Here is a 22,752-nt window from a genome sequence, read left to right on the forward strand (position 1 = left end):
GTAGTATCGTCTACAGAAGGTATAAGACGGTAGTGCATTGTGGGAGTAGTCTTTGCACTCAAGTGATAGGTGTGAAAAGATTTCGGTCTTGCAGCCAGTCGCCGTAAACTTTATTGCACGATATTTCGGCTGGACAACTGCCAGCCATCTTCAGGTGAGCCGAACGAAGACTGACGAAGACTTTTTTTTCTGTATTGTGATTTCATTCCCCTGCCCTATATGGGCAGGGGAGGGCTGTCAGAGGCACAATCCGCCGCTCTTCAGCCAAGTGACATGGCAACTAAAATAAGAATAAAATGTTACATACATAAGGCGATAAAAAAGGGGAACATAAATCAGAGTGAAGGGAGAAAATGTAGGCAAAGACAGACTGACATGGAGACGTTCGTGGGGGACAGTTACAAAAGTCACCAGAAAGTTAAAAAACACAGTTGGCCATTCTTAAAACACAGGTAAGTCACTGAATGCACATGCACACGTTGGAAGTCGGCCACAGCAGTAAAAACACTCTGGAACAACACACTTAAGACCCACTTGGAGCACACACAATGAAGAATAAAACTGTTAGGCGGGACCTACCGAGGGAAATGGCAGAGAGGTCTGAAAAGGAGGGGAGAGCAAGGGGCAGCAGGGGAAGCGGTAGCATGAAGAGAGGAGGGACATCAGTGGGTACACGAAGATGCAGGAGACACAGGGGCGGGAGATGATGAGGGAAGGCAAACAGGAGGCAGTTCAGAGACACTGAAAGGAGGCATAAGTGTTGGAGGGGGAGTAGGAAGGGGAAGCCGCTCAGGAGGGGAGAGGGAGAGGAGAGGGAGCACTGAGGAGGAGGCAGGAAGATGGGGTTAGAGTTGGTAGGAAGGGTAGATGTCAGGGCGAAGCTCATCATCCGGGAGGGGTAGAAGGTGGAAGTTGTGTTGGGAAAGGAGATGGAGGGCGTGGAGATGGAGAGAGTACAGGACACAACGGTAAAGGCGTGTTAACTGGTTGGGGTTGGAGAGGAAGGGAGACACCAGGGGGTGAGGGGGATCAAGGCGGTGGACAATATATAGTGTGCGGATGTGTTCAAGGAAAAGGAGAAGGTGGGGGAAGGGGATGAGGTCGTAACGAAGACGTTCTCCGCTCCAGCTTATATAGTGCGCTGATAGTACTGCCACGCAAGCGTTGCAATTGCAGAGACGGAAGGGCCACACCGACCAGCGGCAGCGCCCTCGCTGGTGGAACTGCAGTACTCAGCTGCCGTCGGTATTGTCGCTGGCCGCAGCTATCGAAGGCTTCTGGCGTCTTCGTCTCGAGCAAATTTCTGAGATGACGGGATTCCATGCGTTATTCAGTTGGTAACCACCGTCACAGTTCATTAGATTTCCCGCAATGCGTATTTCAACGGATTCTTTGATAATGGAGTCCCAAAAAGTGGTTGCTGTGCCCAAAATCGAAGTTCTGTCGTACTCCATTGAATGTACGTTAGAAACACAATGTCCCGCAACTGCAGACTTACAGGGTTGCAGTAGGCGAGTGCAACGTTGATGTTCAGTACAACGCTCTTCCACTGTACGCGTTGTCCGTCCTATATAGTCCATGCCACATTGACACGGTATTTTGTAAACTCCCGCCTTCCACAGTAACAAATCTTCCTTCACCGATCCCAGCAAATCAGAAATATTTGAATGCGGACGAACAACCACTCTCACATGAAAATGATTAAGAATCCTTGCTATCTTGGAGGAGATATTTCCGACAAAGGTAAGAAAAGCTAGGTACTTCGCTGGCGCATTCTCGTCTTTATCCTGTTGCCGGTTCCTGGCTCTAGTTGAGAAGGCCCTGTTAATTTGCCGGATCGAGTACCCATTACGTCTGAACGCCGTCCTCAAATGTGCAAGTTCCTTAGGCAAAGTCTCTGCCTCCGACACTGTGAGTGCCCTGTGCACAAGTGTTTTAAGTACACTCATGGTCTGGGATGGTGATGCACAGGGCACACACGGTGACAGATGCAGTGAATTTGCCTAAGGAACTTGCACATTTGAGGACGATTTTCAGAGATAATGGGTACTCGAGCCGGCAAATTAACAGGGCCTTCTCAACTAGAGCCAGGAACCGGGAAGAGGATAAAGACGAGAACGCGCCAGCCAAGTCCCTAGCTTTTCTTCCCTTTGTCGGAAATATCTCCTCCAAGGTAGCAAGGATTATTAATAATTTTCATGTGAGAATGGTTTTTCGTCCACCTTTTCGGATTTGCTGGTATCGGTGACGGATGATTTGTTAGTAAGGAAGGCGGGAATTTACAAAATACCGTGTCAATGTGGTATGGCCTATACAAAAAGGTTCGGCCAAACTTTCAGTAATCATTCCTCACACACAAATAAAGAAAAGATGTTATGTGGACATGTGTCGGGAAACGCTTAATTTTCATGTTAGAGCTCATTTTAGTTTCGTCAGTATGTACTGTACTTCCTGGATTCACCGCCAGTTGGCCCAATTGAAGGAAGATAATGTTGACTTCGGTGCTTGTGTTGACATGTGACTCATTGCTCTACAGTACAAGCATTAAGCACATCAGTACGTAGCATCAACAGGTTTGTGTTCATCACGAACGTGGTTTTGCAGTCAGTGCAATATTTACAAATTCGGGGTTGGCAGATGCCGATTTGATGTATGGATTAGCACGGGGCAATAGCCGTGGCGCGGTACCTTTGTATCGAGACAGATTTCCAGAACGAAGGTGTCCCGTCAGGAGGACGTTCGAAGCAATTGATCGGCGTCTTAGGGAGCACGGAACATTCCAGCGTATGAATCGCGACTGGGGAAGACCTAGAACGACGAGGACACCTGCAATGGACGAGGCAATTCTTCATGCGGTTACAATAACCCTAATGTGAGCGTCAGAGAAGTTGCTGCTGTACAAGGTAACGTTGACTACGTCACTGTATGGAGAGTGCTACGGGAGAACCAGTTGTTTCCGTACCATGTACAGCGTGTGCAGGCCTATCAGCAGCTGATTGGCCTCCACGGGTACACTTCTGCGAATGGTTCATCCAACAATGTGTCAATCTTCATTTCAGTGGAAATGTTCTCTTTACGGATGAGGCGTCATTCCAACGTGATCAAATTGTAAATTTTCACAATCAACATGTGTGGGCTGACGAGAATACGCACGCAATTGTGCGATCACGTTATTAACACAGATTTTCTGTGAACGTTTGGGCAGGCATTGTTGGTGATGTCTTGATTGGGCCCCATGTTCTTCCACCTACGCTCAATGGAGGACGTTATCATGATTTCATACGGGATACTCTACCTGTGCTGCTAGAACATGTGCCTTTACAAGTACGATACTACATGTGGTTCATGCGCGATGGAGCTCCTGCACATTTCAGTCGAAGTGTTCGTACGCTTCTCAACAGATTCGGTGACGGATGGATTGGTAGAAGCGGACCAATTCGATGGCCTCCACGCTCTCCTGACCTCAACCTTCTTGACTTTCACTTATGAGGGCATTTGAAAACTCTTGTTACGCAACTCCGGTACGAAATGTAGAGACCCTTCGTGCTCGTATTGTGGACGGCTGTGATACCATACGCCATTCTCCAGGGCTGCATCAGCGCATCAGGGATTCCATGCGACGGAGGGTGGATGCACGTATCCTCGCTAACGGAGGACATTTTGGACATTTCCTGTAAGAAAGTGTTTGAAGCCACGCTGGTACGTTCTGTTGCTGTGTGTTTCCATTCCATGATTAATTTGATTTGAAGGGAAGTAATAAAATGAGAGCTTTAACATGGAAAGTAAGCGTTTGCGGACACATTGTCACATAACATATTTTCTTTCTTTGTGTGTGAGGAATGTTTCCTGAAAGTTTGGCCGTACCTTTTTGTAAGACCTTGCATAGGACAGACAACGCGTGCAGTGGAAGAGCGTTGTACAAAACATCAGCGTTGCACTCCCCTACTGCAACCCAGTAAGTCTGTAGTTGCGGAACATTGTATTTCTAACGTACATTCAATGGAGTACGACGAACCTTCGATTTTGGGCACAGCAACCACTTTTTGAGACTCCATTATTAAAGGATCCGTTGAAATACGCATTGCGGGAAATCTAATGAACAGTGCCGGTGGTTACCAACTGAATAACGCATGTAATCCCGTCATCTCCGAAATTTGCTCGAGTCGAAGACGCCATAAGCCTTCGATAGCTGCGGCCAGCGACAATACCGACGGCAGCTGAGTACTGCAGTTCCACCAGCGAGGGCGCTGCCGCTGGTCCGTGTGGCCCTTCTGTCTCCGCGACTGCAACGCATGCGCGGCAGTGCCATCAGCGCACCATATAAGCGAAGAACGTCTTCGTCAGTCGTCGTTCGGCTCACCTGAAGATGGCTGGCAGTTGTCCAGCCGAAATATCGTGCAATGAAGTTTACGACGACCGGCTGCAAGCCCGAAATCTTCGATTCGCAAGGAAAATTTCAAATTTTACAGGATTCCTACGTGATTATGGCCGCAAAACGGGAATTAACAGTCTCCGAACGCAGACTGGTATTTGGGACATTCTGTTTCTGAAATCGTTAGGGAGTTCAATTCTCCGCAATCCACAGCGTCAAGAGTGTTCCGAGAATACCAAATACCAAACTTCAGGCGTTACCTCTGACCACGGACAACGCAGTGACCGGCGGTCTTCGCTTACCGACCAAGAGGAGCGGTGTTTAAGTAGAGGTGACATGTGTCAGTGTTTACAGATAAGCAGCTCCGACTGTAATAATCGCAGAAATCAGTGTGGGATATACGACGAACCAATCCGATAGGACAGTGCGGCGAATTTTTTTTTTTTTTTGGGGGGTGGGGGAGGCTATGGCAGGAAACTAAAACCGCCAGTGCCTTTGTGAACAACACGGCATCACCTGCAGTACCTGTCCCGGGAGTTTGATCACGTCGGTTGGACTCTTAAGACAGCTGGACAACCGCGGCCTGATCAGATGAGTCCCGATTTCAGTGCGTAAGAGATGATGTTAGGGATCGAGTATGGCGCAGATCCTACGGACCTATTTACCCAAGTTGTTAAATGGTTCAAATGGCTCTGAGCACTATGGGACTTAACTTATGGTCATCAGTCCCCTAGATCTTAGAAATACTTAAACCTAAGGACAGCACACAACACCCAGCCATCACGAGGCAGAGAAAATCCCTGACCCCGCCGGGAATCGAACCCGGGAACCCGGGCCCCAAGTTGTAACAACGCACCGAGCAAGCTGGTGGTGGTTCCATAATGGTGTGGGCTGTGTTTACATGGAATGGAGTGGGTCCTCTGATCCAGCTGAACAGATCGATGACTGGAAGTGGTTATGTTCGGCTACTTGGAGACTGTTTGCAGTCCTTTATCGACTTCATGTTTCTAAGCAACGACCGTATATGATGAATTAAAAAAAAATTCTCACCATAGAAGCAAGGGAAATTTATTCTATTTTCGGGGCACTGATCAATTCGTGACCACGTCGCAGCTTGAGAAACTTTTATGGATTTCAATGTGCCCTGTCACTGAGCACCAATTGTTCACGATTGGTTTCTAGAATATTCTGGACAGTTCGAATTCAGCCGATGATTTGGCCACCCAGAGCGTCTGACGTGAATCTCATCGAATATTCATATTCTTTTCGTGCACAAAATTCTGCACTGCCAACACCTTCGCAATTATGGACGCTTACAGAGGCCGTGTGGATCGATATTTCTGCATTGGACCTCCAACGACTCTTTGTCCATACCATTTCGTTTCTACACATCGCCGGTCAAAAGCACGTTCGACACGACGATAGGAGGTATCCTATGATTTCTGTCACCTCAATGTAACGTCTTTAACATGCAAATGACCTAAAACATTGGGCAAGGTCATCTTGCTCTTCACTTTATTCTTACACAGTCGACCAGACCAGGAACTTCTTCAGGATCTTGGTGCTTCCGAGAGTAAAAAACTAGAAGAAAACTTTAATGAAAACGGCTACGAATGCCTAGAGAGTTACATTAAATTTATATCTGAACTGGTAAGCTGCAACCCGTCGCCAGGGGGTAGTGTAGTAATCAAAACACCCTGCTCGAACTTTGAATAAAAATCATTGGCAATTACGTCGAAACAACCGCTGTGTGAGAAGTCATCCTCCTTCTGCCAACGGGATTGTCAAAGAAGGCAGAGAAGCAAACGTCTTACGGTAACGTCTTGTCTTTGTTGTGGAAAAATCCCCGAAAAGTCAAAAGACTCAGCAGTGATCGACGGCAATCAAAATCACTGTATCGAAAACATGTAATGTGTACCCACAGGGCATGTAGCCTGTGACTGAAAAGGTGTATTATGAACTCTCCATTCGCAAAAGATTCGGTATTAAATACGAGTGTGATGCCGACCATTGTTAGTCGAGCCGTGGTCATGTGTCGAATAGTTCCATTTTTTTTTCTTTATTGAATTTCAATTCCCCCCGAAGGGGGCGGGCTGGCAGCAGCCTAGTACGCCGCTCTTCATCCTACAGACTTTGTGAGGAAGATGAAGAGAATAAATAATAAAAACAGGCGATAAAATCGGAGACTTAAAGAGTAACATGGCGAATAGAAATTGTGGAACTTAAAACAAAGAACAGAGGGATGATGATGCTAATAAAATACATACGAAGCAGACAGGTAAAATAATAGACAGACAATTAAAAAACACGGCGACACTCTGGATTCTGTTTGCAAAAGACATAAGATTCACACCTAGCGACAGCATGGTTTCTGTTCGCAACACGAGAAAGACGAACAACACTGAATAGTCACTGGAACACTGCACTAAAACGTTGGCAAATGTGACATACCACAGCTGAGAGCAGGTGGGGGGAAACTGGACAGATGATGGGAAAACAAAAAAGGGGGGAAAGGAAATGAAAAGCGAAGGGGGGAACCAGGAAAGGAGCTGATGGAGGATGAGGACCCATAAGAGGGGTGTGGGCAGACGCCACAGGGAGTGGGGTAGGCAGAGGAGGGGAATACAAAAGGACTTGGGGGGAGAAGGGAGGTAGGGAGAGGTTTAGTGGGGAGAAAACAGGACGGAAGGGGGGAAGAGGGAGCCCAGGGAAAGGACAGGGAAAGGAGGGGGAGTGAGGATCAGAGTTGATAGGAGGGATAAATGGAGAGAGGGCATCGTCCGGGAGGGGAAGTTGATGGAAGCCACCTTGGAAAAGGAGATGTAGGGTGTAGAGATGGAGGGTAGGGGGGACACAACGGTGAAGACGTGGCAGGGGGCGGGGATGGGAGAGGAGAGGAGCAACAAGGGGGTGAGGGGGTTCAAGACGGCGAGAGGTGTAGAGGATGCGGATATGTTTGAGGAATAGGAGCAGATGGGGGAAAGGAATGAGATCATAGAGGATCCGCGTGGGGGACGTTAGGCGTATACGGAAGGCGAGGCGGAGTGCATGACGCTCAAGGATCTGGAGGGACTTATAGAAGTTGGGGGGGGGGGCAGATATCCAGGCAGGACTGGCATAACAGAGGATGGGACGGATTAAAGATTTGTAGGTGGGAGGATGGTAGAGGGGTGCAACCCCCGCGTCCGGCCAGGGAGGAGTTTGAGGAGTCGGAGTCAGTTGTGGGCTTTCGATTGGATGGAGCGGAGATGAGGGCTCCAGGTCAGGTGACGGTCAATGGTGAGGCCAAGGTAGGTGAGGGTGGGGGTGAGGCGGACAGGACGTGCGCAGACAGTAAGGGAGAAATCCAGGAGCCGGAAGGAGCGAGTGGTACGACCTACGATGATTGCCTGGGTCTTGGAAGGATTGAGTTTCAGGAGCCACTGGTTACACCGTGCAGCAAAAAGGTCGAGGTGATTCTGGAGAAGGCGTTGGGACCGTTGGAGGGTAGGAGCGAGGGCGAGGAATGCGGTGTCATCAGCATATTGCAAGATGTGTACTGGGGGGGGGGGGGGTTGGGGCATATCTGCCGTGTACAGGAGGTAGAGGAGAGGAGAGAGGACAGAGCCCTGAGGCACACCTGCAGAGGGGTAGAAGGTGTGGGAAATAGTTTTATCTTGTGACTTCGGTTTTATATATATGTCTGAATAGAATGATCATGAGAGCAGTTGTTTCTTAATTTTTTTTATTTTTATTTCTGCCACAATGATTTGTATTAGCGAATTAGTCGAGGCTAATTACGTATACAGGGTGGTCCATTGTTCATGACCAGGCCGAATATCTCAAGAAATAAGCGTCAAACGAAAAAACTGAAAAGAACGAAACTTGTCTAGCTTGAAGGGGGAAACAAGATGGCGCTATGGTTGGCCCGATAGATGGCGCTGCCATGGGTAAAACGGATATCAACCGCGTTTTTCAAAATAGGAACCCCATTTTTATTACATTTTCGTGTAGTACGTAAAGAAATATGAATGTTTTAGTTCGACCACTTTCTTCGCTTTGTGATAGATGGCGCTGTAATAGTCAAAAACATATGGCCCATAATTTTAGACGAACAGTTGGTAACAGGTGGCTTTTTTTAAATTAAAATACAGAACGTAGGTATGTTTGAACATTTTATTTCGGTTGTTCCAATGTGATACATGTACCTTTGTGAACTTATTACATCTGAGAACGCATGCTGTTACAGTGTGATTGCCTGTAAATACCACATTAATGCAATAAATGCTCAAAATCATGTCCGTCAACTTCAATGCATTTGACAATACGTGTAACGACAGTCCTCTCAAAAGCGAGTAGTTCGCCTTCCGTAATGTTCGCACATGCATTGACAATGCGCTGAAACATCTTTTAGTAACATCGATAAAACATTACGTACGAAATCAGCATACATTGCACCATTTAGATTATCATTGATAAAATGGGGGCCAATTATCCCTCCTCCCATAATCCCGCACCGTACATTAACCCCCAAGGTCGCTGATATTCCACTTGTCGCAGCCATCGTGGATTTTCTGTTGCCCAATAGTGCATATTATGCCGATATACGTTGCCACTGTTGATGAATGACGCTTCGTCGCTAAATAGAACGTGTGCAAAAAATCTGTCATCATCCCGTAATTTCTCTTGTGCCCAGTGGGAGAACTGTACACGAAGTTCAAAGTCGTTGCCATGCAATTCCTGGTGCATAGAAATATGGTACGTGTGCAATCGATGTTGATGTAGCATTCTCAACACCGACGTTTTTGAGATTCCAGATTCTCGCGCAATTTTTCTGCTACTGATGTGCGGAATAGCCGCGATAACAGCTAAAACACCTACTTGGCCATCATCATCTGTTGGAGGTCGTGGTTGACGTTTCACATGTGGCTGAGCAATTCCTGTTTCCTTAAATACCGTAACTATCCGGCGAACGGTCCGGACACTTGGATGATGTCGTTTAGGATACCGAGCAGCACACATAGCACACGCCCGTTGGGCATTTTGATCACAATAGCTATACATCAACACGATATCGACCTTTTCCGCAATTGGTAAACGGCCCAGTTTAACACGTGCAATGTATCACGAAGCAAAGACCATCCGCACTGGCGGATTGTTACGTGATACCACGTACTTATACGTTTGTGACTATTACAGCGCCATCCATCACAAAGTGAAAAAAGTGGTCCAACTAAAACATTCATATTTCTTTACGTACTACACGAATCTAGCGGGCCAACCATAGCGCCATCGGGTTCCTCCCTTCAAGCTAGACCAGTTTCGTTCTCTGTAGTTTTTTAGTTTGATGCATATTTCATATCAGGACCCGTGACTGAAAGTTTCATTCTGGATGTTGTGTCTAGACAAGACAGCCTAGACACAATGAGAGGAAACCGAAAGGCACGCGCTTAAACTCACGCAGGCTGGCGTGAGGTCTGAAACAGGATACGTAATGAATGCTATAAAGAAAAGTACGTAGCTTCTGGAATACTTAACTTTAATCCACATTTGTAGAACATCGCTCTTGATGATACATTAATAGAATCTCAATATTTATACTGGTAATGGCGCCTTGCTAGGTCGTAGCAAATGTAGCTGAAGGCTATGCTAACTATCGTCTCGGCAAATGAGAGCGTAATTCTCAGTGAACCATGGCTAGCAACGTCGGCTGTACAACTGGGACGAGTGCTAGTACATCTCTCTAGACCTGCCGTGTGGTGGCGCTCGGTCTGCAATTACTGACAGTGGCGACACGCGGGTCCGTCGTATACTAGCGGACCGCGGCCGATTTAAAAGCTACCACCTAGCAAGTGTGGTGTCTGGCGGTGACACCACACTGGATACATCAAACCAGCTACAAGACTCAAAAAAAGTTTAATTGATTTACACCACTCGAGGGGTAGTAGGTTGTCAGCGAATGGGGAAGCGGATTGAGCACTGTATGGACAAACAAGTTCACGTTGGAGGTTAGCTGCCTGCTCTGAGCTTAAGGTCACCTGCTGCTGAATTCGTTTCTGAAATTTAATTGTTGAAGTTTCTTTAAGGGCATCTTATTTATTAAACTTGATTGGTAATTTCGATCGAACCAATCACCACCAGAAACATATAATTATTTGCATCAGCCTGTACGGTAACTATCTTACCATGACGACAGGAAAATAAAAAATGATTATATAGAAGAACTGTCTTGCATGAATGCTGTCAACAGTAAAACCACTCATGCCGGATGGACTTCAATAATTTTATTTTTAATGTTGACACGGAAGGATTGTTATCATGCTGGGTGCTGCAAATATTTCTCTGTCATCTGATGATGACTGGATGCATCGCAAGATTCATTTCATCAGAAACTCTTTGTAGTTCGTTAATGTAACTTTCTTCAAATACTTAAGAGCTCTGGGCAACTTGGTGCAGAAATTTATGCTCAAATTTCGCTACTTCACCTGTGTTAATGTCGGTTGAACTACGTTCCTGTGGTTACATTATTTCATAAAATACAGTAATCAGCCACTTTTTACACAGATTTACTGATGCCAAGATGTGTTTCGGACTACCTCCCACCTTCGGAGGCAACACATTTATGTATTCTTAAGACAACGTTTGTGTCGCCTGCATTTTGAACTCAATAGCTGCAATTTATTCTGTAACTTGTGTGTTCTAAATAACTGTATTATGCCATCTGAAGCTGGGTGGGAGCCTGGAAGGCTTCTTGGCATAAATAAAGTTAATAAAAAACTGGCCCGTAGGCAAATATCTTCAGTTAACATGTAAGTTTCTCTTTAAAACGATCTGTAGAGTCTTCTGTATAGAGTGGTAGTTAAAATAATTCTACTGGTCAGAGCGAAAGTTCTTAAATATCGATTTAATGGTATCTCATCCCGTAGTGTTTTGCTACTTGCACATGTCAAACAGGCTTGGACTTAACGCTCGGAAGAGAGGACTTCCACAGGGTCAGGCTTAAGCACACCGTTAGTGCCAGTCATATAAAGTATTTGTAAATCCATAAATGCATATAAAGGCACGTAAATGATACAGTGTTGTGGCAGCGCTGACATGGAAAAACGTAAAATGTTAACTGATTTGTGAGAAACGCGATTTGAGATCGACTGGAGAGACCAATGTATTTTGTTCTCTATGTACCATGACAACATGTTCGACGCTGTAATCTAATTGAGTGACAGAGCTGTAATTTGGTATAAAACTTTAGAGTTGCTAGGAATATCACCTGGGTATATCATAGCAATCACTGCTGCAAAGCCGCGCGTGATTAGCCGAGCGGTCTGAGGCGCTGCAGTCATGGACTGTGAGGCTGGTCCCGGCGGAGATTCGAGTCTTCCCGCAGGCATAGGTGTGTGTGATTGTCCTTAGGATAGTTTAGGTTAAGTAGTGTGTAAGCTTGCGGACTTATGACCTTAGCAGTTAAGTCCCATAAGATTTCACAGACACACACACACACACACACACACTGCAGTAAAATTGTCTGCATGAGAGTAGATGAAGCTGGATAATTGGTACTTGAAAAAACAAAATGGATCAGAAATTAAGGGGAAGATGAGTAATGATAACTTTGCAGATGAGGATTACTCAACCCAAGACGAAGTTGCTCTTGAAAGGGCTTAGCATGCACATATGTGTCGTGGATCTAATACAAATTTTTAATTGGAACTGCAGACAACAACATTTGCTGATAAATTTATTTTATGTACAAGGGGACGAATTGTCATAGAACGCGAAAAAAGTCGTTTGACGGAAGTATATGTGATGCGTTAATACAGCAACGACTTGAGAAAATGTGGCACTGCACGAATACGGCAAAATTGAACGAGTTCTGTACATGATGATGACTTGAAACATTAGTTAAAAGACCCACTGGAAACTACTTTCTTCCTCTACCTACATAATCAAATATCGACTGTACGCCTTTGTGTCAAGCTAAAGCGGACAATGAAATATTCCGCGTGAAGTAAGTGCCGAGATTCACGTGGGCGACTGGAGATACTTCACGGTGTTTGTCTTTTCCGAAGAATGTAGAAAGGACTTTGGGAACAAACAGCCACAGCTTAGCTGAACTGCAAACAGGCGAGTCGGGAGAACAATAGACAGGCAACTTTCATCTCGGGGAAACTTCTCCTCAGCAGCAGACAGGAAACGTAGCGGAACGCCAAGAGAAACGAAGGCGCGCGCGCAAATAGTGGCGCACGGCTGGAAAATCTGAGGCCGTTTTCCAGTCGGCGGCAAGGAGGCGTTGGAGCGGAGACATCCTAGCCGCTGTTGCCTGTTTATGAGACCGTACAGCTATTGCGGAGGGAGCCTAAACCAGCTGCACAGGAGATAGCCTTCATGATAAGACTACTGGGCTCTATCACATAAACTCCTCAACATTGTTCATAAACATTCGCTTTCACTAAGTCAGATTCTTCTGTACATGAGGTTGCTTGCTGTTGTGAAATACATACGGTGTTTCGGCTGTTGTTTCTCGCTACCTTCGTCTTCAGGGGACTTCACATTTTAAGTCATGTTAAACAACTATAACTGAAATACGACGTATCCTTTATATGTACGAGGTGCGACACTAAAGTAATGATACTGATTTACTTTGCAAGATGTGGCAACCCTGCAGGCTTGCGTAATATCTTTGACCTTGGTCTATAATCTGCTTCTAGTCTAAGCAGCACATCGATGCAACTGCTCAGTCGTGAGTTGTGCTATAATAAGTAAACACATGTTAGCGTCTCTCGTCACGGAAATGGAACCACATAATGTTGCGCAACGGTGTGCCTTTTCGTTTTGCGTTATATTGGGTGAAAACGAGACGGAAACTTACGGTAAACTTCAGAAGGATTTTGGAGCGGAGATTATGTCAAGAGCTGGAGTTTTTCGTTGGCATAAAATGTTCAGTGAAGGCAGAACGAACGTTGAAGATGAAGACCGCAGTGGACGACCATCAACCACACGGATGGATGTCAACTTGGCCAGGGTGCGTGAACTCGTACGTTCTGATCGAAGATTATCGGTGAAAATGATTGCAGAAGAACTGACCATCAATCGAGAAAGGGTTCGTCTAATAATAACTGAAGATCTCGGTATGAGAAAGACTTGTGCAAAAATGGTCCCCAAAAAACTCACACCACAACAGCGAGAAACACGGAAAAATGTGGCAGCCGATCTCTTAGAGGAAACGGAAATGAATCCAGAATTGTTGATCCGTGTTATCACTGGTGACAAAAGTTGTTTTTTTCAATACGATCCAGAGAGAAAACGCTAAAGTTCACCGAAGTGGTGCTCAAACGAATCACCCAGACAATAAAAAGCTCGCTTGTCAAAGTCAAAAGTGTAATGCATGTTTGTGTGCTTCTTTGATTCCAAGGGAATTGTTCATAAACGTTGGGTGCCTCCTGGACAAACAGTTAGCCAATATTACTACAGAGAAATTTTATAAAAGAATTCGTAAAAGAGTTCTTCGTGTCCGTGTTAACATTGCTGATAATTGGATTCAGCATCACGATAATGCGCCATCACATACTGCTCTGTCAGTACAGCAATTTTTAACCTCAAAAGAAATTTCAGCACTACCACAGCCACCTTCTTCACCAGATATCACTCTGCGCGACTTCCAAGAGCCTAAACGGTGGTCAAGGGACATCATAAACATAAGATGTCCAAAAAGTTGTGACGAGGGTCTTGGAGGATATAACAGAAGGTGAGTTCCAGAAATGATACCATTAATGGCAAAAGCGCTGGAAAAAGTGTGTGAAATCAGAAGCGAACTGCTTTGAAGGAGACAACTTGACTAAAACGGTAAGCAACATTTTTTGTCACATCAGTATCACTACTTTATTGTCTCACTTCGTATGTGTTCTAAGTACCACCTAATTTTGTACAAGAAAAATACTTGTTTCTTTCTAACGTCGAAATTTCACTTGTTAGTAACACAGAATAACCTCAACAGGTACAAAATTTTTCACCTCTAAAGAAATCTTTACAAGCATCATAAAATACCGTGTAAATCCGCACCTAGACGTGATAACCTCCAGGATTCGGCTACGAACTGAGTCCACAATGCTGTGCAGACACTTCGCTTCCAGATTAAGCCACACGCTGTTGATTTGATTGCGCAATTTTACCAAACAGCGGGGATGCTGACGCCAGCATATTACCCACTGTTCCAAAATATCCCACACTTTGTCTATGGGATTCAAGTCACGTAATTCTGCAGGCCAGTCGAGATATAACATGGTGGCGGAGTGTTCTTCCTGCCCGTTGAACTCTGCTTTTGTCGTCTTGAAAAATACGGGTATCAATGGCATACTGGTGATGCAGACTGAGCCCGTGCGTGGATCGCCCTCAGGTAGTTTTTTTGCTCATCTTCTTGTTTTTGTGGTTCTGTAGCCTCGATTTTCTTTTAATTCGATTTACTGGCGTTACTAGGTTGCTGCTTTGCTTGCCCGTCATTGGCAGCAGCAGCGCTTATCGATAAGCACACTGTCGTACCGTCTCTGGAGCGACCGCTAGTCTTTCCAGGCTGTCTGGAGTTCAGTTGGGGGCTCAGTCGGTGGCGCAGCAGCAGTGAGTCGGCGACGGAGCGATAGTGAGGTACAGACAGCCGGTGCTCACCGACCGCTGGCGACACACATGAACTGTCCGACGGAAGCAGATTGGAGCGGGACGACTGTTGGTTGGTCGTTCGGTTGGTCGTCTCATCGGGCGACGTGTATTTTGGTCTTTTCACCGTTCTTGGGCCTGACAAGAGCGAGAATTATCGCGCAATCAGCTTAACAGCTCATGCTTGGAAGCTGCTTACAAGAATAATATACAGAAGAATGGAAAAGAAAATTGAGAATGCGCTAGGTGACGATCAGTTTGGCTTTAGGAAAAGTAAAGGGACGAGAGAGGCAATTCTGACGTTACTGCTACTTATGGAAGCGAGGCTAAAGAAAAATGGGATATGTCGACCTGGAAAAAGCGTTCGAAAGTATAAAATGGTGCAAGCTGTTCTAGATTCTGAAAAGAAGTAGGGGTAAGCTATAGGGAGAGACGGGTCATATACAATATGTACAACAACCAAGAGGGAATAATAAGAGTGGATGATCAAGAACGAAGTGCTCGTATTAAGAAGGGTGTAAGACAAGGCGGTAGCCTTTCGCCCCTACTCTTCAATCTGTACATCGAGGAAGCAATGATGGAAATAAAGGAAAGGTTCAGGAGTGGAATTAAAATACAAGGTGAAAGGATATCAATGATACGATTCGCTGATGACATTGCTATCCTGAGTGAAAGTGAAGAAGAATTAAATGATCTGCTGAACGGAATGCAACAGTCTAATGAGTACACAGTATGGTTTGAGAGTAAATCGGAGAAAGACGAAGGTAATGAGAAGTAGTAAAAATGAGAACGGCGAGAAACTTAACATCAGGATTGATGGTCACGAAGTCAGTGAAGTTAAGGAATTCTGTTACCTAGGCAGTAAAATAACCAATGACGGACGGAGCAAGGAGGACATCAAAAGCAGACTCGCTATGGCAAAAAAGGCATTTCTGGCCAAGAGAAGTCTACTAATATCAAATACCGGCCTTCATTTGAGGAAGAAATTTCTGAGGATGTACGTCTGGAGTACAGCATTGTATGGTAGTGAAACATGGACTGTGGGAAAATCGGAACGGAAGAGAATCGAAGCATTTGAGATGTGGTGCTATAGACGAATGTTGAAAATTAGGTGGACTGATAAGGTAAGGCATGAGGAGGTTCTACGCAGAATCGGAGAGGAAAGGAATATGTGGAAAACACTGATAAGGAGAAGGGACAGGATGATAGGACATCTGCTAAGACATGAGGGAATGACTTCCATGGTACTAGAGGGAGCTGTAGAGGGCAAAAACTGTAGAGGAAGACAGAGATTGGAATACCTCAAGCAAATAATTGAGGACGTAGGTTGCAAGTGCTACTCTGAGATGAAGAGGTTAGCACTGGAAAGGAATTCGTGGCGGGCCGCATCAAACTAGTCAGTAGATTGATGACAAAAAAAAAGAACAAAAACAAAAAAGGGTCTCGTCACTTGGTCATCGTGCAGGACGTGCGTCGGTTCCTTCCTGGTGCAGGGATGTCGGTTGGTCAGAGGGCGTGTTCCCTCTGCATGGATGGGTCTGAGCCAGTGTGCCCGGGTTGTCGTGTCTCCGAGTTCCGAACCGACATGGAGTTGAGTCGGTTTGGGGCTGCAGTCAGCTTCGGACAGCCAAGACTCACCCGACCGTTGCCGACACACGTAACTTCAGTAGCAACGACCTGGGTTGGTCGTTTGGTGAGTCGATCCATCTGAAGATGTGTATTTGGTCGCAGACCGCTTGTGGAAACACTCTGTGTGTCGAATTCATTCGTCCTTCTTGTTCCACAGTGATTGCCCTTACGATTGTTCGTGTTCTTGTGCAAGTGTGTTTACGTGGGACAGTGTGTAGCTTCTGTGATTTCAACTGAGCTGATGAATGCTGTCTGCGTACTGGAATCGTCAGTGGGTCGGTTGAAATAGAGCAGCGAGTGTGTCGGGTGGAAGGGAATTGATTTGGCTGTTGGTTGGTTCTTCAGCCGTCCCTAGGTCGTGTTGCCACCGTATTGTTTTGTGTTACGCTTGGCTGTCTATCTCACCTAACCGGTTGTTAGAGTTTCCTCCCCAGTCTGACCATTGGAACACTTCTGAGCACTACTGTTGATGTTTGTGATTGTCATTTAAATGGTTGCAGGTACTGTGCCAGGCTTTCAGCCGTGTATTAATATAGCCTGTTTTATGTTTAGTACCCTTATGGCCTTCATCCGTGTTTGTATCAGAACCTGTGGCTTTAATATGTAAATCCTTGTCTGTAAGGTTTCACTTTAATTATCTTGAATTCTGGAAACTGCCTTCAGCCGTGTTCTGTAAATGTTTACCTTTAGGTAGTCTTTGATTATTCTTGAGTAATTGTTTCGGTTTTCAGCCGACAAGGTTCAAATGGTTCAAATGGCTCTGAGCACTATGGGACTCAACTGCTGTGGTCATAAGTCCCCTAGAACTTAGAACTACTTAAACCTAACTAACCTAAGGACAGCACACAACACCCAGCCATCACGAGGCAGAGAAAATCCCTGACCCCGCCGGGAATCGAACCCGGGAACCCGGGCGTGGGAAGCGAGAACGCTACCGCACGACCACGAGCTGCGGGCAGCCGACAAGATACTTCAAGTTCCCTGAAGGTGTTTTGATGTACTATGTAAAAGCTTATCTTTAATGCCTCTCTTTTAGTGTCAAAAATTTTTTATTGGGCTTTCAGCCGAAGAGTTTATTTGCATTTTACTTGAGTAAGGCCTTCAGCCGTTATTCTAAATCTTGGTGTTTTAAAGGCAGTCATTTAAACTTATTCTGGAGGAGTTACTTGGGCCCTCAGCCGTCAATTATTCTTTATTGTTTTAAACAGAAAACTGCGCATTGGTTGGAGGAATAAAGTTGTGTATCTTCTTGTGTAACGAAGAGTAATTGACCGTGGTCCCTTTCCACAACCTGATCCGCTCTGTAATGCGAAACCAGATTTCATAGACGTTGTCTGATCAGTCAGAATGTTTAAATTAAAATGCTGCTTCATTTTAGTGGTCACCTCAGTGAGCGGGCTCAATTGAAAGGAAAAACACCCCCAAAACATCAGAACCCACTTCCGGCTTGATCCCGGCCTTTCTACATATTTAGGTTGTAATGCGTGCGTCATTTGAATACAGGCAGAAACGCGACGCGTTAAGTGCCTTTCTGATCAGTGGCCTGTTGCGAGGTGCCGCAACAAATGTTCCCTGTATACACATCCCGTCGCAGTGTTCTCTGGCTAACATGTGCAGATGGACCTTCATTCACTGCCTGCAGCAAATCCTGTCGCCTTTGGAAGCGATTTTGCTTTGCAAGCCGTGAAACGCGTTTCCGGTCCCTCTCAGTCTGAACCGCTTTCCGACCAAAATTATGAAGTCGTGTTTCGTTACCAAGTGTGTTACAGCACTACGTGCAAACACGTTCATCGGTCCTCTGGGAACCACCAGCAAACCCAGTAACGTGACTTGTAGCACGGCCACGGGCACAGCCTGTCACGATCGCCTTTTCTTGCCCCTCTGTCACGTACTTACTTTTACCCATGTTTATGTACAATGCCCTCTCGAAACGCGAAGGTGTCACTGCCTTTCTCTCCCGTAGAGACGGCACATTGGCGGTTGAACATGTGACCTGATCTCTGCTCTAACTGTAAAGGACTATCGATTCATCTGTGCTTGCGCAAGGGGGGACAATTTTTTTGCATTTTTTAAAACGATTTTAACAACCTTCCTTAATTCACGTAAATTATTATTACACTGAGTTATGTCGGTAGGGAAAAATTAGGTGTAAATGGAAATGAAATGAGCGTGTGGCATCGTTGGCCGGGAGGTCCCTATTCGGGGAAGTTCGGCCGCCAGGTACAAGTCTTCTTTCATTCGACGCCACATTGGCTGACTTTCGCACCGTCGACGAGGACGAAATGATGATGATGACAACGCATCACCCAATACCCGACTGCGGTCTGGTCGCGCTCAATGTAAAGACTCTTCAGCTATCAAGATATTAGCAGTAAATTTTCGGAGTGTTCGGAATGAAGTTCCTGGCAGATTAAAACTGTGTGCCGGACCGAGACTCCAACTCGGGATCTTTGGCTTCCGCGGGTAAGTGCTCTACCATGTGAAGTTTCACATCAGCGCACACTCCGCTGCAGATTGAAAATCTCATTCTGGAAACATCCCCAGGCTGTGTCTAAGCCATGTCTCCGCAATATCCTTTCTTACAGGAGTGCTCGTTCTGCAAGGTTCGCAGGAGAGGTTTTGTAAAGTTTGGAAGGTAGGGAACGAGGTACTGGCAGAAGTAAAGCTATGAGGACGGGGCATGAGTCGTGCTTGGGTAGCTCATATGGTAGACCATTTGCCCGCGAAAGGCAAAGGTCCCGATTTCGAGTCTCGGGCCGGCACACAGTTTTAATCTGCCAGGACGTTTCGCATCAGCGCACACTCCGCTGCAGAGTGAAAAATCTCATTCTGGAAACTGAGAATAGTTCTCAGCCCGTCCCTCCCTTCCCCTATCAATTTTAGAAGTTTTCCGAGCTGATTCACTTGGATGTAAGGCACATGTATCGCGTGCGTCACTGGTTTCCGGGAAGAACAACGGCTTCACTCGGCGCACAGTGGCTCCCCGTGTAGCGCGCCAGCCAGCAGCCAGCAGCCAGCCTCAGCCTGCGAGAGCGGCCGCCCGCTACGCACCCCTGGAGAGGTCCCGGGCGCCGTGCCTCAGCAGGATGTGCTCGCCGTCCTCCCGGCGCCACGAGATGCGCGGCGCTGGGCGCCCCGACGCCCGGCAGCGCAGCGTCGCGTTGTCGCCCTCCGTCACCGCCAGGTCGCCGCTCGTCTCCTCGATCAGGATGTCGGGCGGCACTGCGCAGAACCACACCACACTAAGTGCTGGGCGCACGTGCACGTCAACAGCTTACATAAATGTGCGGCCATAGCATGCGAATCACTGTAACGCCGGAAATGCATATCCTCAATTCAAAAATGGTTCAGATGGCTCTGAGCACTATGGGACTTAATATCTGTGGTTATCAGTCCCCTAGAACTTAGAACTACTTAAACGTAACTAACCTAAAGACATCACACACATCCATGCCAAAGGCGGGAGTCGCACCTGCGACCGTAGCGGTCGCCCGGTTCCACACTGAAGCGTCTAGAACCGCACGGCCACACCGGCCGGCTGCATATCTTCCTATTCCCATCTATTGCACAATAAGGTGACAGAAGACCTGAAACTTGCCACGGACAGACAAGACAGACTATCATTTGCTTCTTAGATTTCAGCAAAGCATTTGACACTGTCGACTTCGACATCTTACTAGCCAAACTTAGCGGTCTAAATTTCTGACCAAAGGCAGTGCAATGGTTTCGCTCATACATGACGTCTCTTCAGCAACGCGTCCTGTCCGGGAATATAAAATCACAATGGTGGCAGGTAGTGTCAGGCGGTCCCCAAGGCTCAGTACTAGGTCCTATACTCTTCTCTCTGTATGTCAATGATGTGTCATTGGTTCTGACTTATTGCAAATATCATATGTATGCTGACGACCTTCAGTTGTATCTAAGTGCGAAACCAAGCAATCTTAAGAGAGCTATTTAAAATTTCAATACTGATCTCGATGCACTATCAAAATGGGCACAGGACATAGGACTAAAACTAAACCCATCTAAAACCTAAGCGGTACTTGTTGGTCACTCTAAGCTCATTAGCCCAAAACATCGGGAATCCGAACCATCTCTTATCCTAAATGGAACAAATATTAACTTCTCTCCCTCAGCAAAGAGTTTGGAAGTAATAATAGATGAAAATCTAAATTGGACAGAGCACGTAACTGCAGTGTGCAAAAAAGCATCAGCAGCCCTTCATGTCCTACAAAATATAAAAAACTCTTACTTTTCGATCTGAAAAAGAAATTGGTACAAACTCTTATGCTCTAAATCATTGACTACAGCGATGTTATCCTACAAGGAATCTCTCAGGAAAACTCGCGACTTCTGGAACTGGTCATGAATGCCTGCGTCCGATATATCTGTGACGTTCGACTTTTTGATCACATTTCACCAGCATATGCAAAATTGTCCGGGCTGCGTGCAGACAAACGCATAGATTTCCATACACTCTCTCTCATTTACTGCCTTATAAATGTACACTGTCCATAATATCTCTCCTCGTCCTTAACGCTTATGTCGGAACAACATGACAGAAACACACGTTCCCATCATAGTAAAATCCTCTCTGTTCCACTCCATCGCTGTCACCTTCTGCAAGTCTTTTACAGTAGCGGAAACCCGACTCTGGAATACCTTCCTCTTTATGTTAGATAACTTAAAAACATGTCCGGCTTCAAAAAACAATTAACGACATATCTACTTAAGGATACAGTTATGCCTCCTCTGTACATGAATGCACTTCACCACATTACTTCCCCCTTTACCCCTCCTTCAATCCACCTTACACAAAACTCGCTATACTAGTAATCATCTACTTTACACACCAAGATATTAATGTACATCTGCACAAACCTTCATTACTATTGCCAATTTATCTCATGTTCATCATTATTATTCGATTGTTTTTTTACTTTTGCTATTATTGCTTTTCTCATAATTTGTACGTATAGCACGTGTTGTAAAAATACTGACAGTACTTACTTTATTAGGTCTTAGTCATTACTATTTATTCATATGGTGACTAGAGTAATATAATTTTTTTATTTAAACTGTTGTCATGATGTAACTCTGATGTGTCAAATGCTGCATGTGTGAAACACTGGTCCAATGTAAGAGAGGGCCAGATGGCCCAAATCTGATCATGTTAAATAAATAAATAAATAAAATATAAATTTTTTCCTTGTTTTGTTGCCTGAAGATACGACATTTCGGTATATATATATATATATATATATATATATATATATATATATATACCATTTGTCGATGTATAATTGGTTTGTTTTGTAAATATTATTTGTATTTTTGCTCTTGGACTTGCCTAGGGAAAACAATGCTATCGAACGATTACATCGATAGGTCGTGTGGAGAACCAAAGTGTTTAGGATCTTGGGTAGTGTAAACTCTGCCGCGTGGAGCACAGGCAGAGCAGAGTCTGGCTGGAGTAGGGCGGTGGAGCTGGTGTGGTGAGTGACGCTACTGCGAGTTGCCGCGATTTCGGGGTTTGGCAGCATGTAATTGCGCTCGAATTGCTATGATAGTTTCTGACACAGTGTCGCGGACGGGAAGCATTAGCTGGCACACATCAAGAGCCCGTTTCGCCAGGTGACTGTGTCGAGAAGAAGGCGTACCAACATCCAGCTTGTGCAACAGCGACGACCGACAATAAGTAATTGTCGACTCCTCCTCGATCGACGACTTCAAACCTTCAATCAACCTACAAGGAAGACAAAGCGCGTAAAGTCTTAGAACTGTATGGCAGACCTCAGCTTTTCAAACTGTTCCATTTGCATCACTAAAATACAGCAACTTAGCATGAACCTTTGTTACTCATTGTCCCAATTGCATTACCAAGCAGGGTCCCTTCCTTTTCCGAAATGAACCCGAGTGTCGTTGAAATTCAAACGCCTGCATTAACGTAATATCATTCCATTTCACTGCTTTAATTTCAAAGTTCAGTTTAAGTGTTCATAGCTGGCTACAATACCCAAACAGAACTATATTTAGATTACACCAGCACAAATTAAGAGTGCGAGTTTTGTTACCATATTTTAGCTTACCTGTGACTGCAGCTCAGCTTCGTACGTACTAAATTTTAC

At 45.6% G+C, this 22,752-nt stretch overlaps 1 protein-coding gene across 1 annotated transcript in view; it reads right to left on the reverse strand.

Annotated features, from left to right (window-relative positions):
* The window catches only part of LOC126092414 (lachesin-like), a 348,672-nt gene that overhangs the window by 243,685 nt on the left and 82,235 nt on the right, over positions 1–22,752 (reverse strand). The window contains exon 4 of the mRNA XM_049908001.1: positions 19,676–19,846. Within this exon, the coding sequence (XP_049763958.1) occupies positions 19,676–19,846 (171 nt within the window). The remainder of the gene's footprint in view (positions 1–19,675; positions 19,847–22,752) is intronic.

This window comes from Schistocerca cancellata, chromosome 7 (assembly GCF_023864275.1).
Source record: "Schistocerca cancellata isolate TAMUIC-IGC-003103 chromosome 7, iqSchCanc2.1, whole genome shotgun sequence".
In the NCBI taxonomy this organism is placed as follows: Eukaryota; Metazoa; Arthropoda; class Insecta; order Orthoptera; family Acrididae; genus Schistocerca; species Schistocerca cancellata.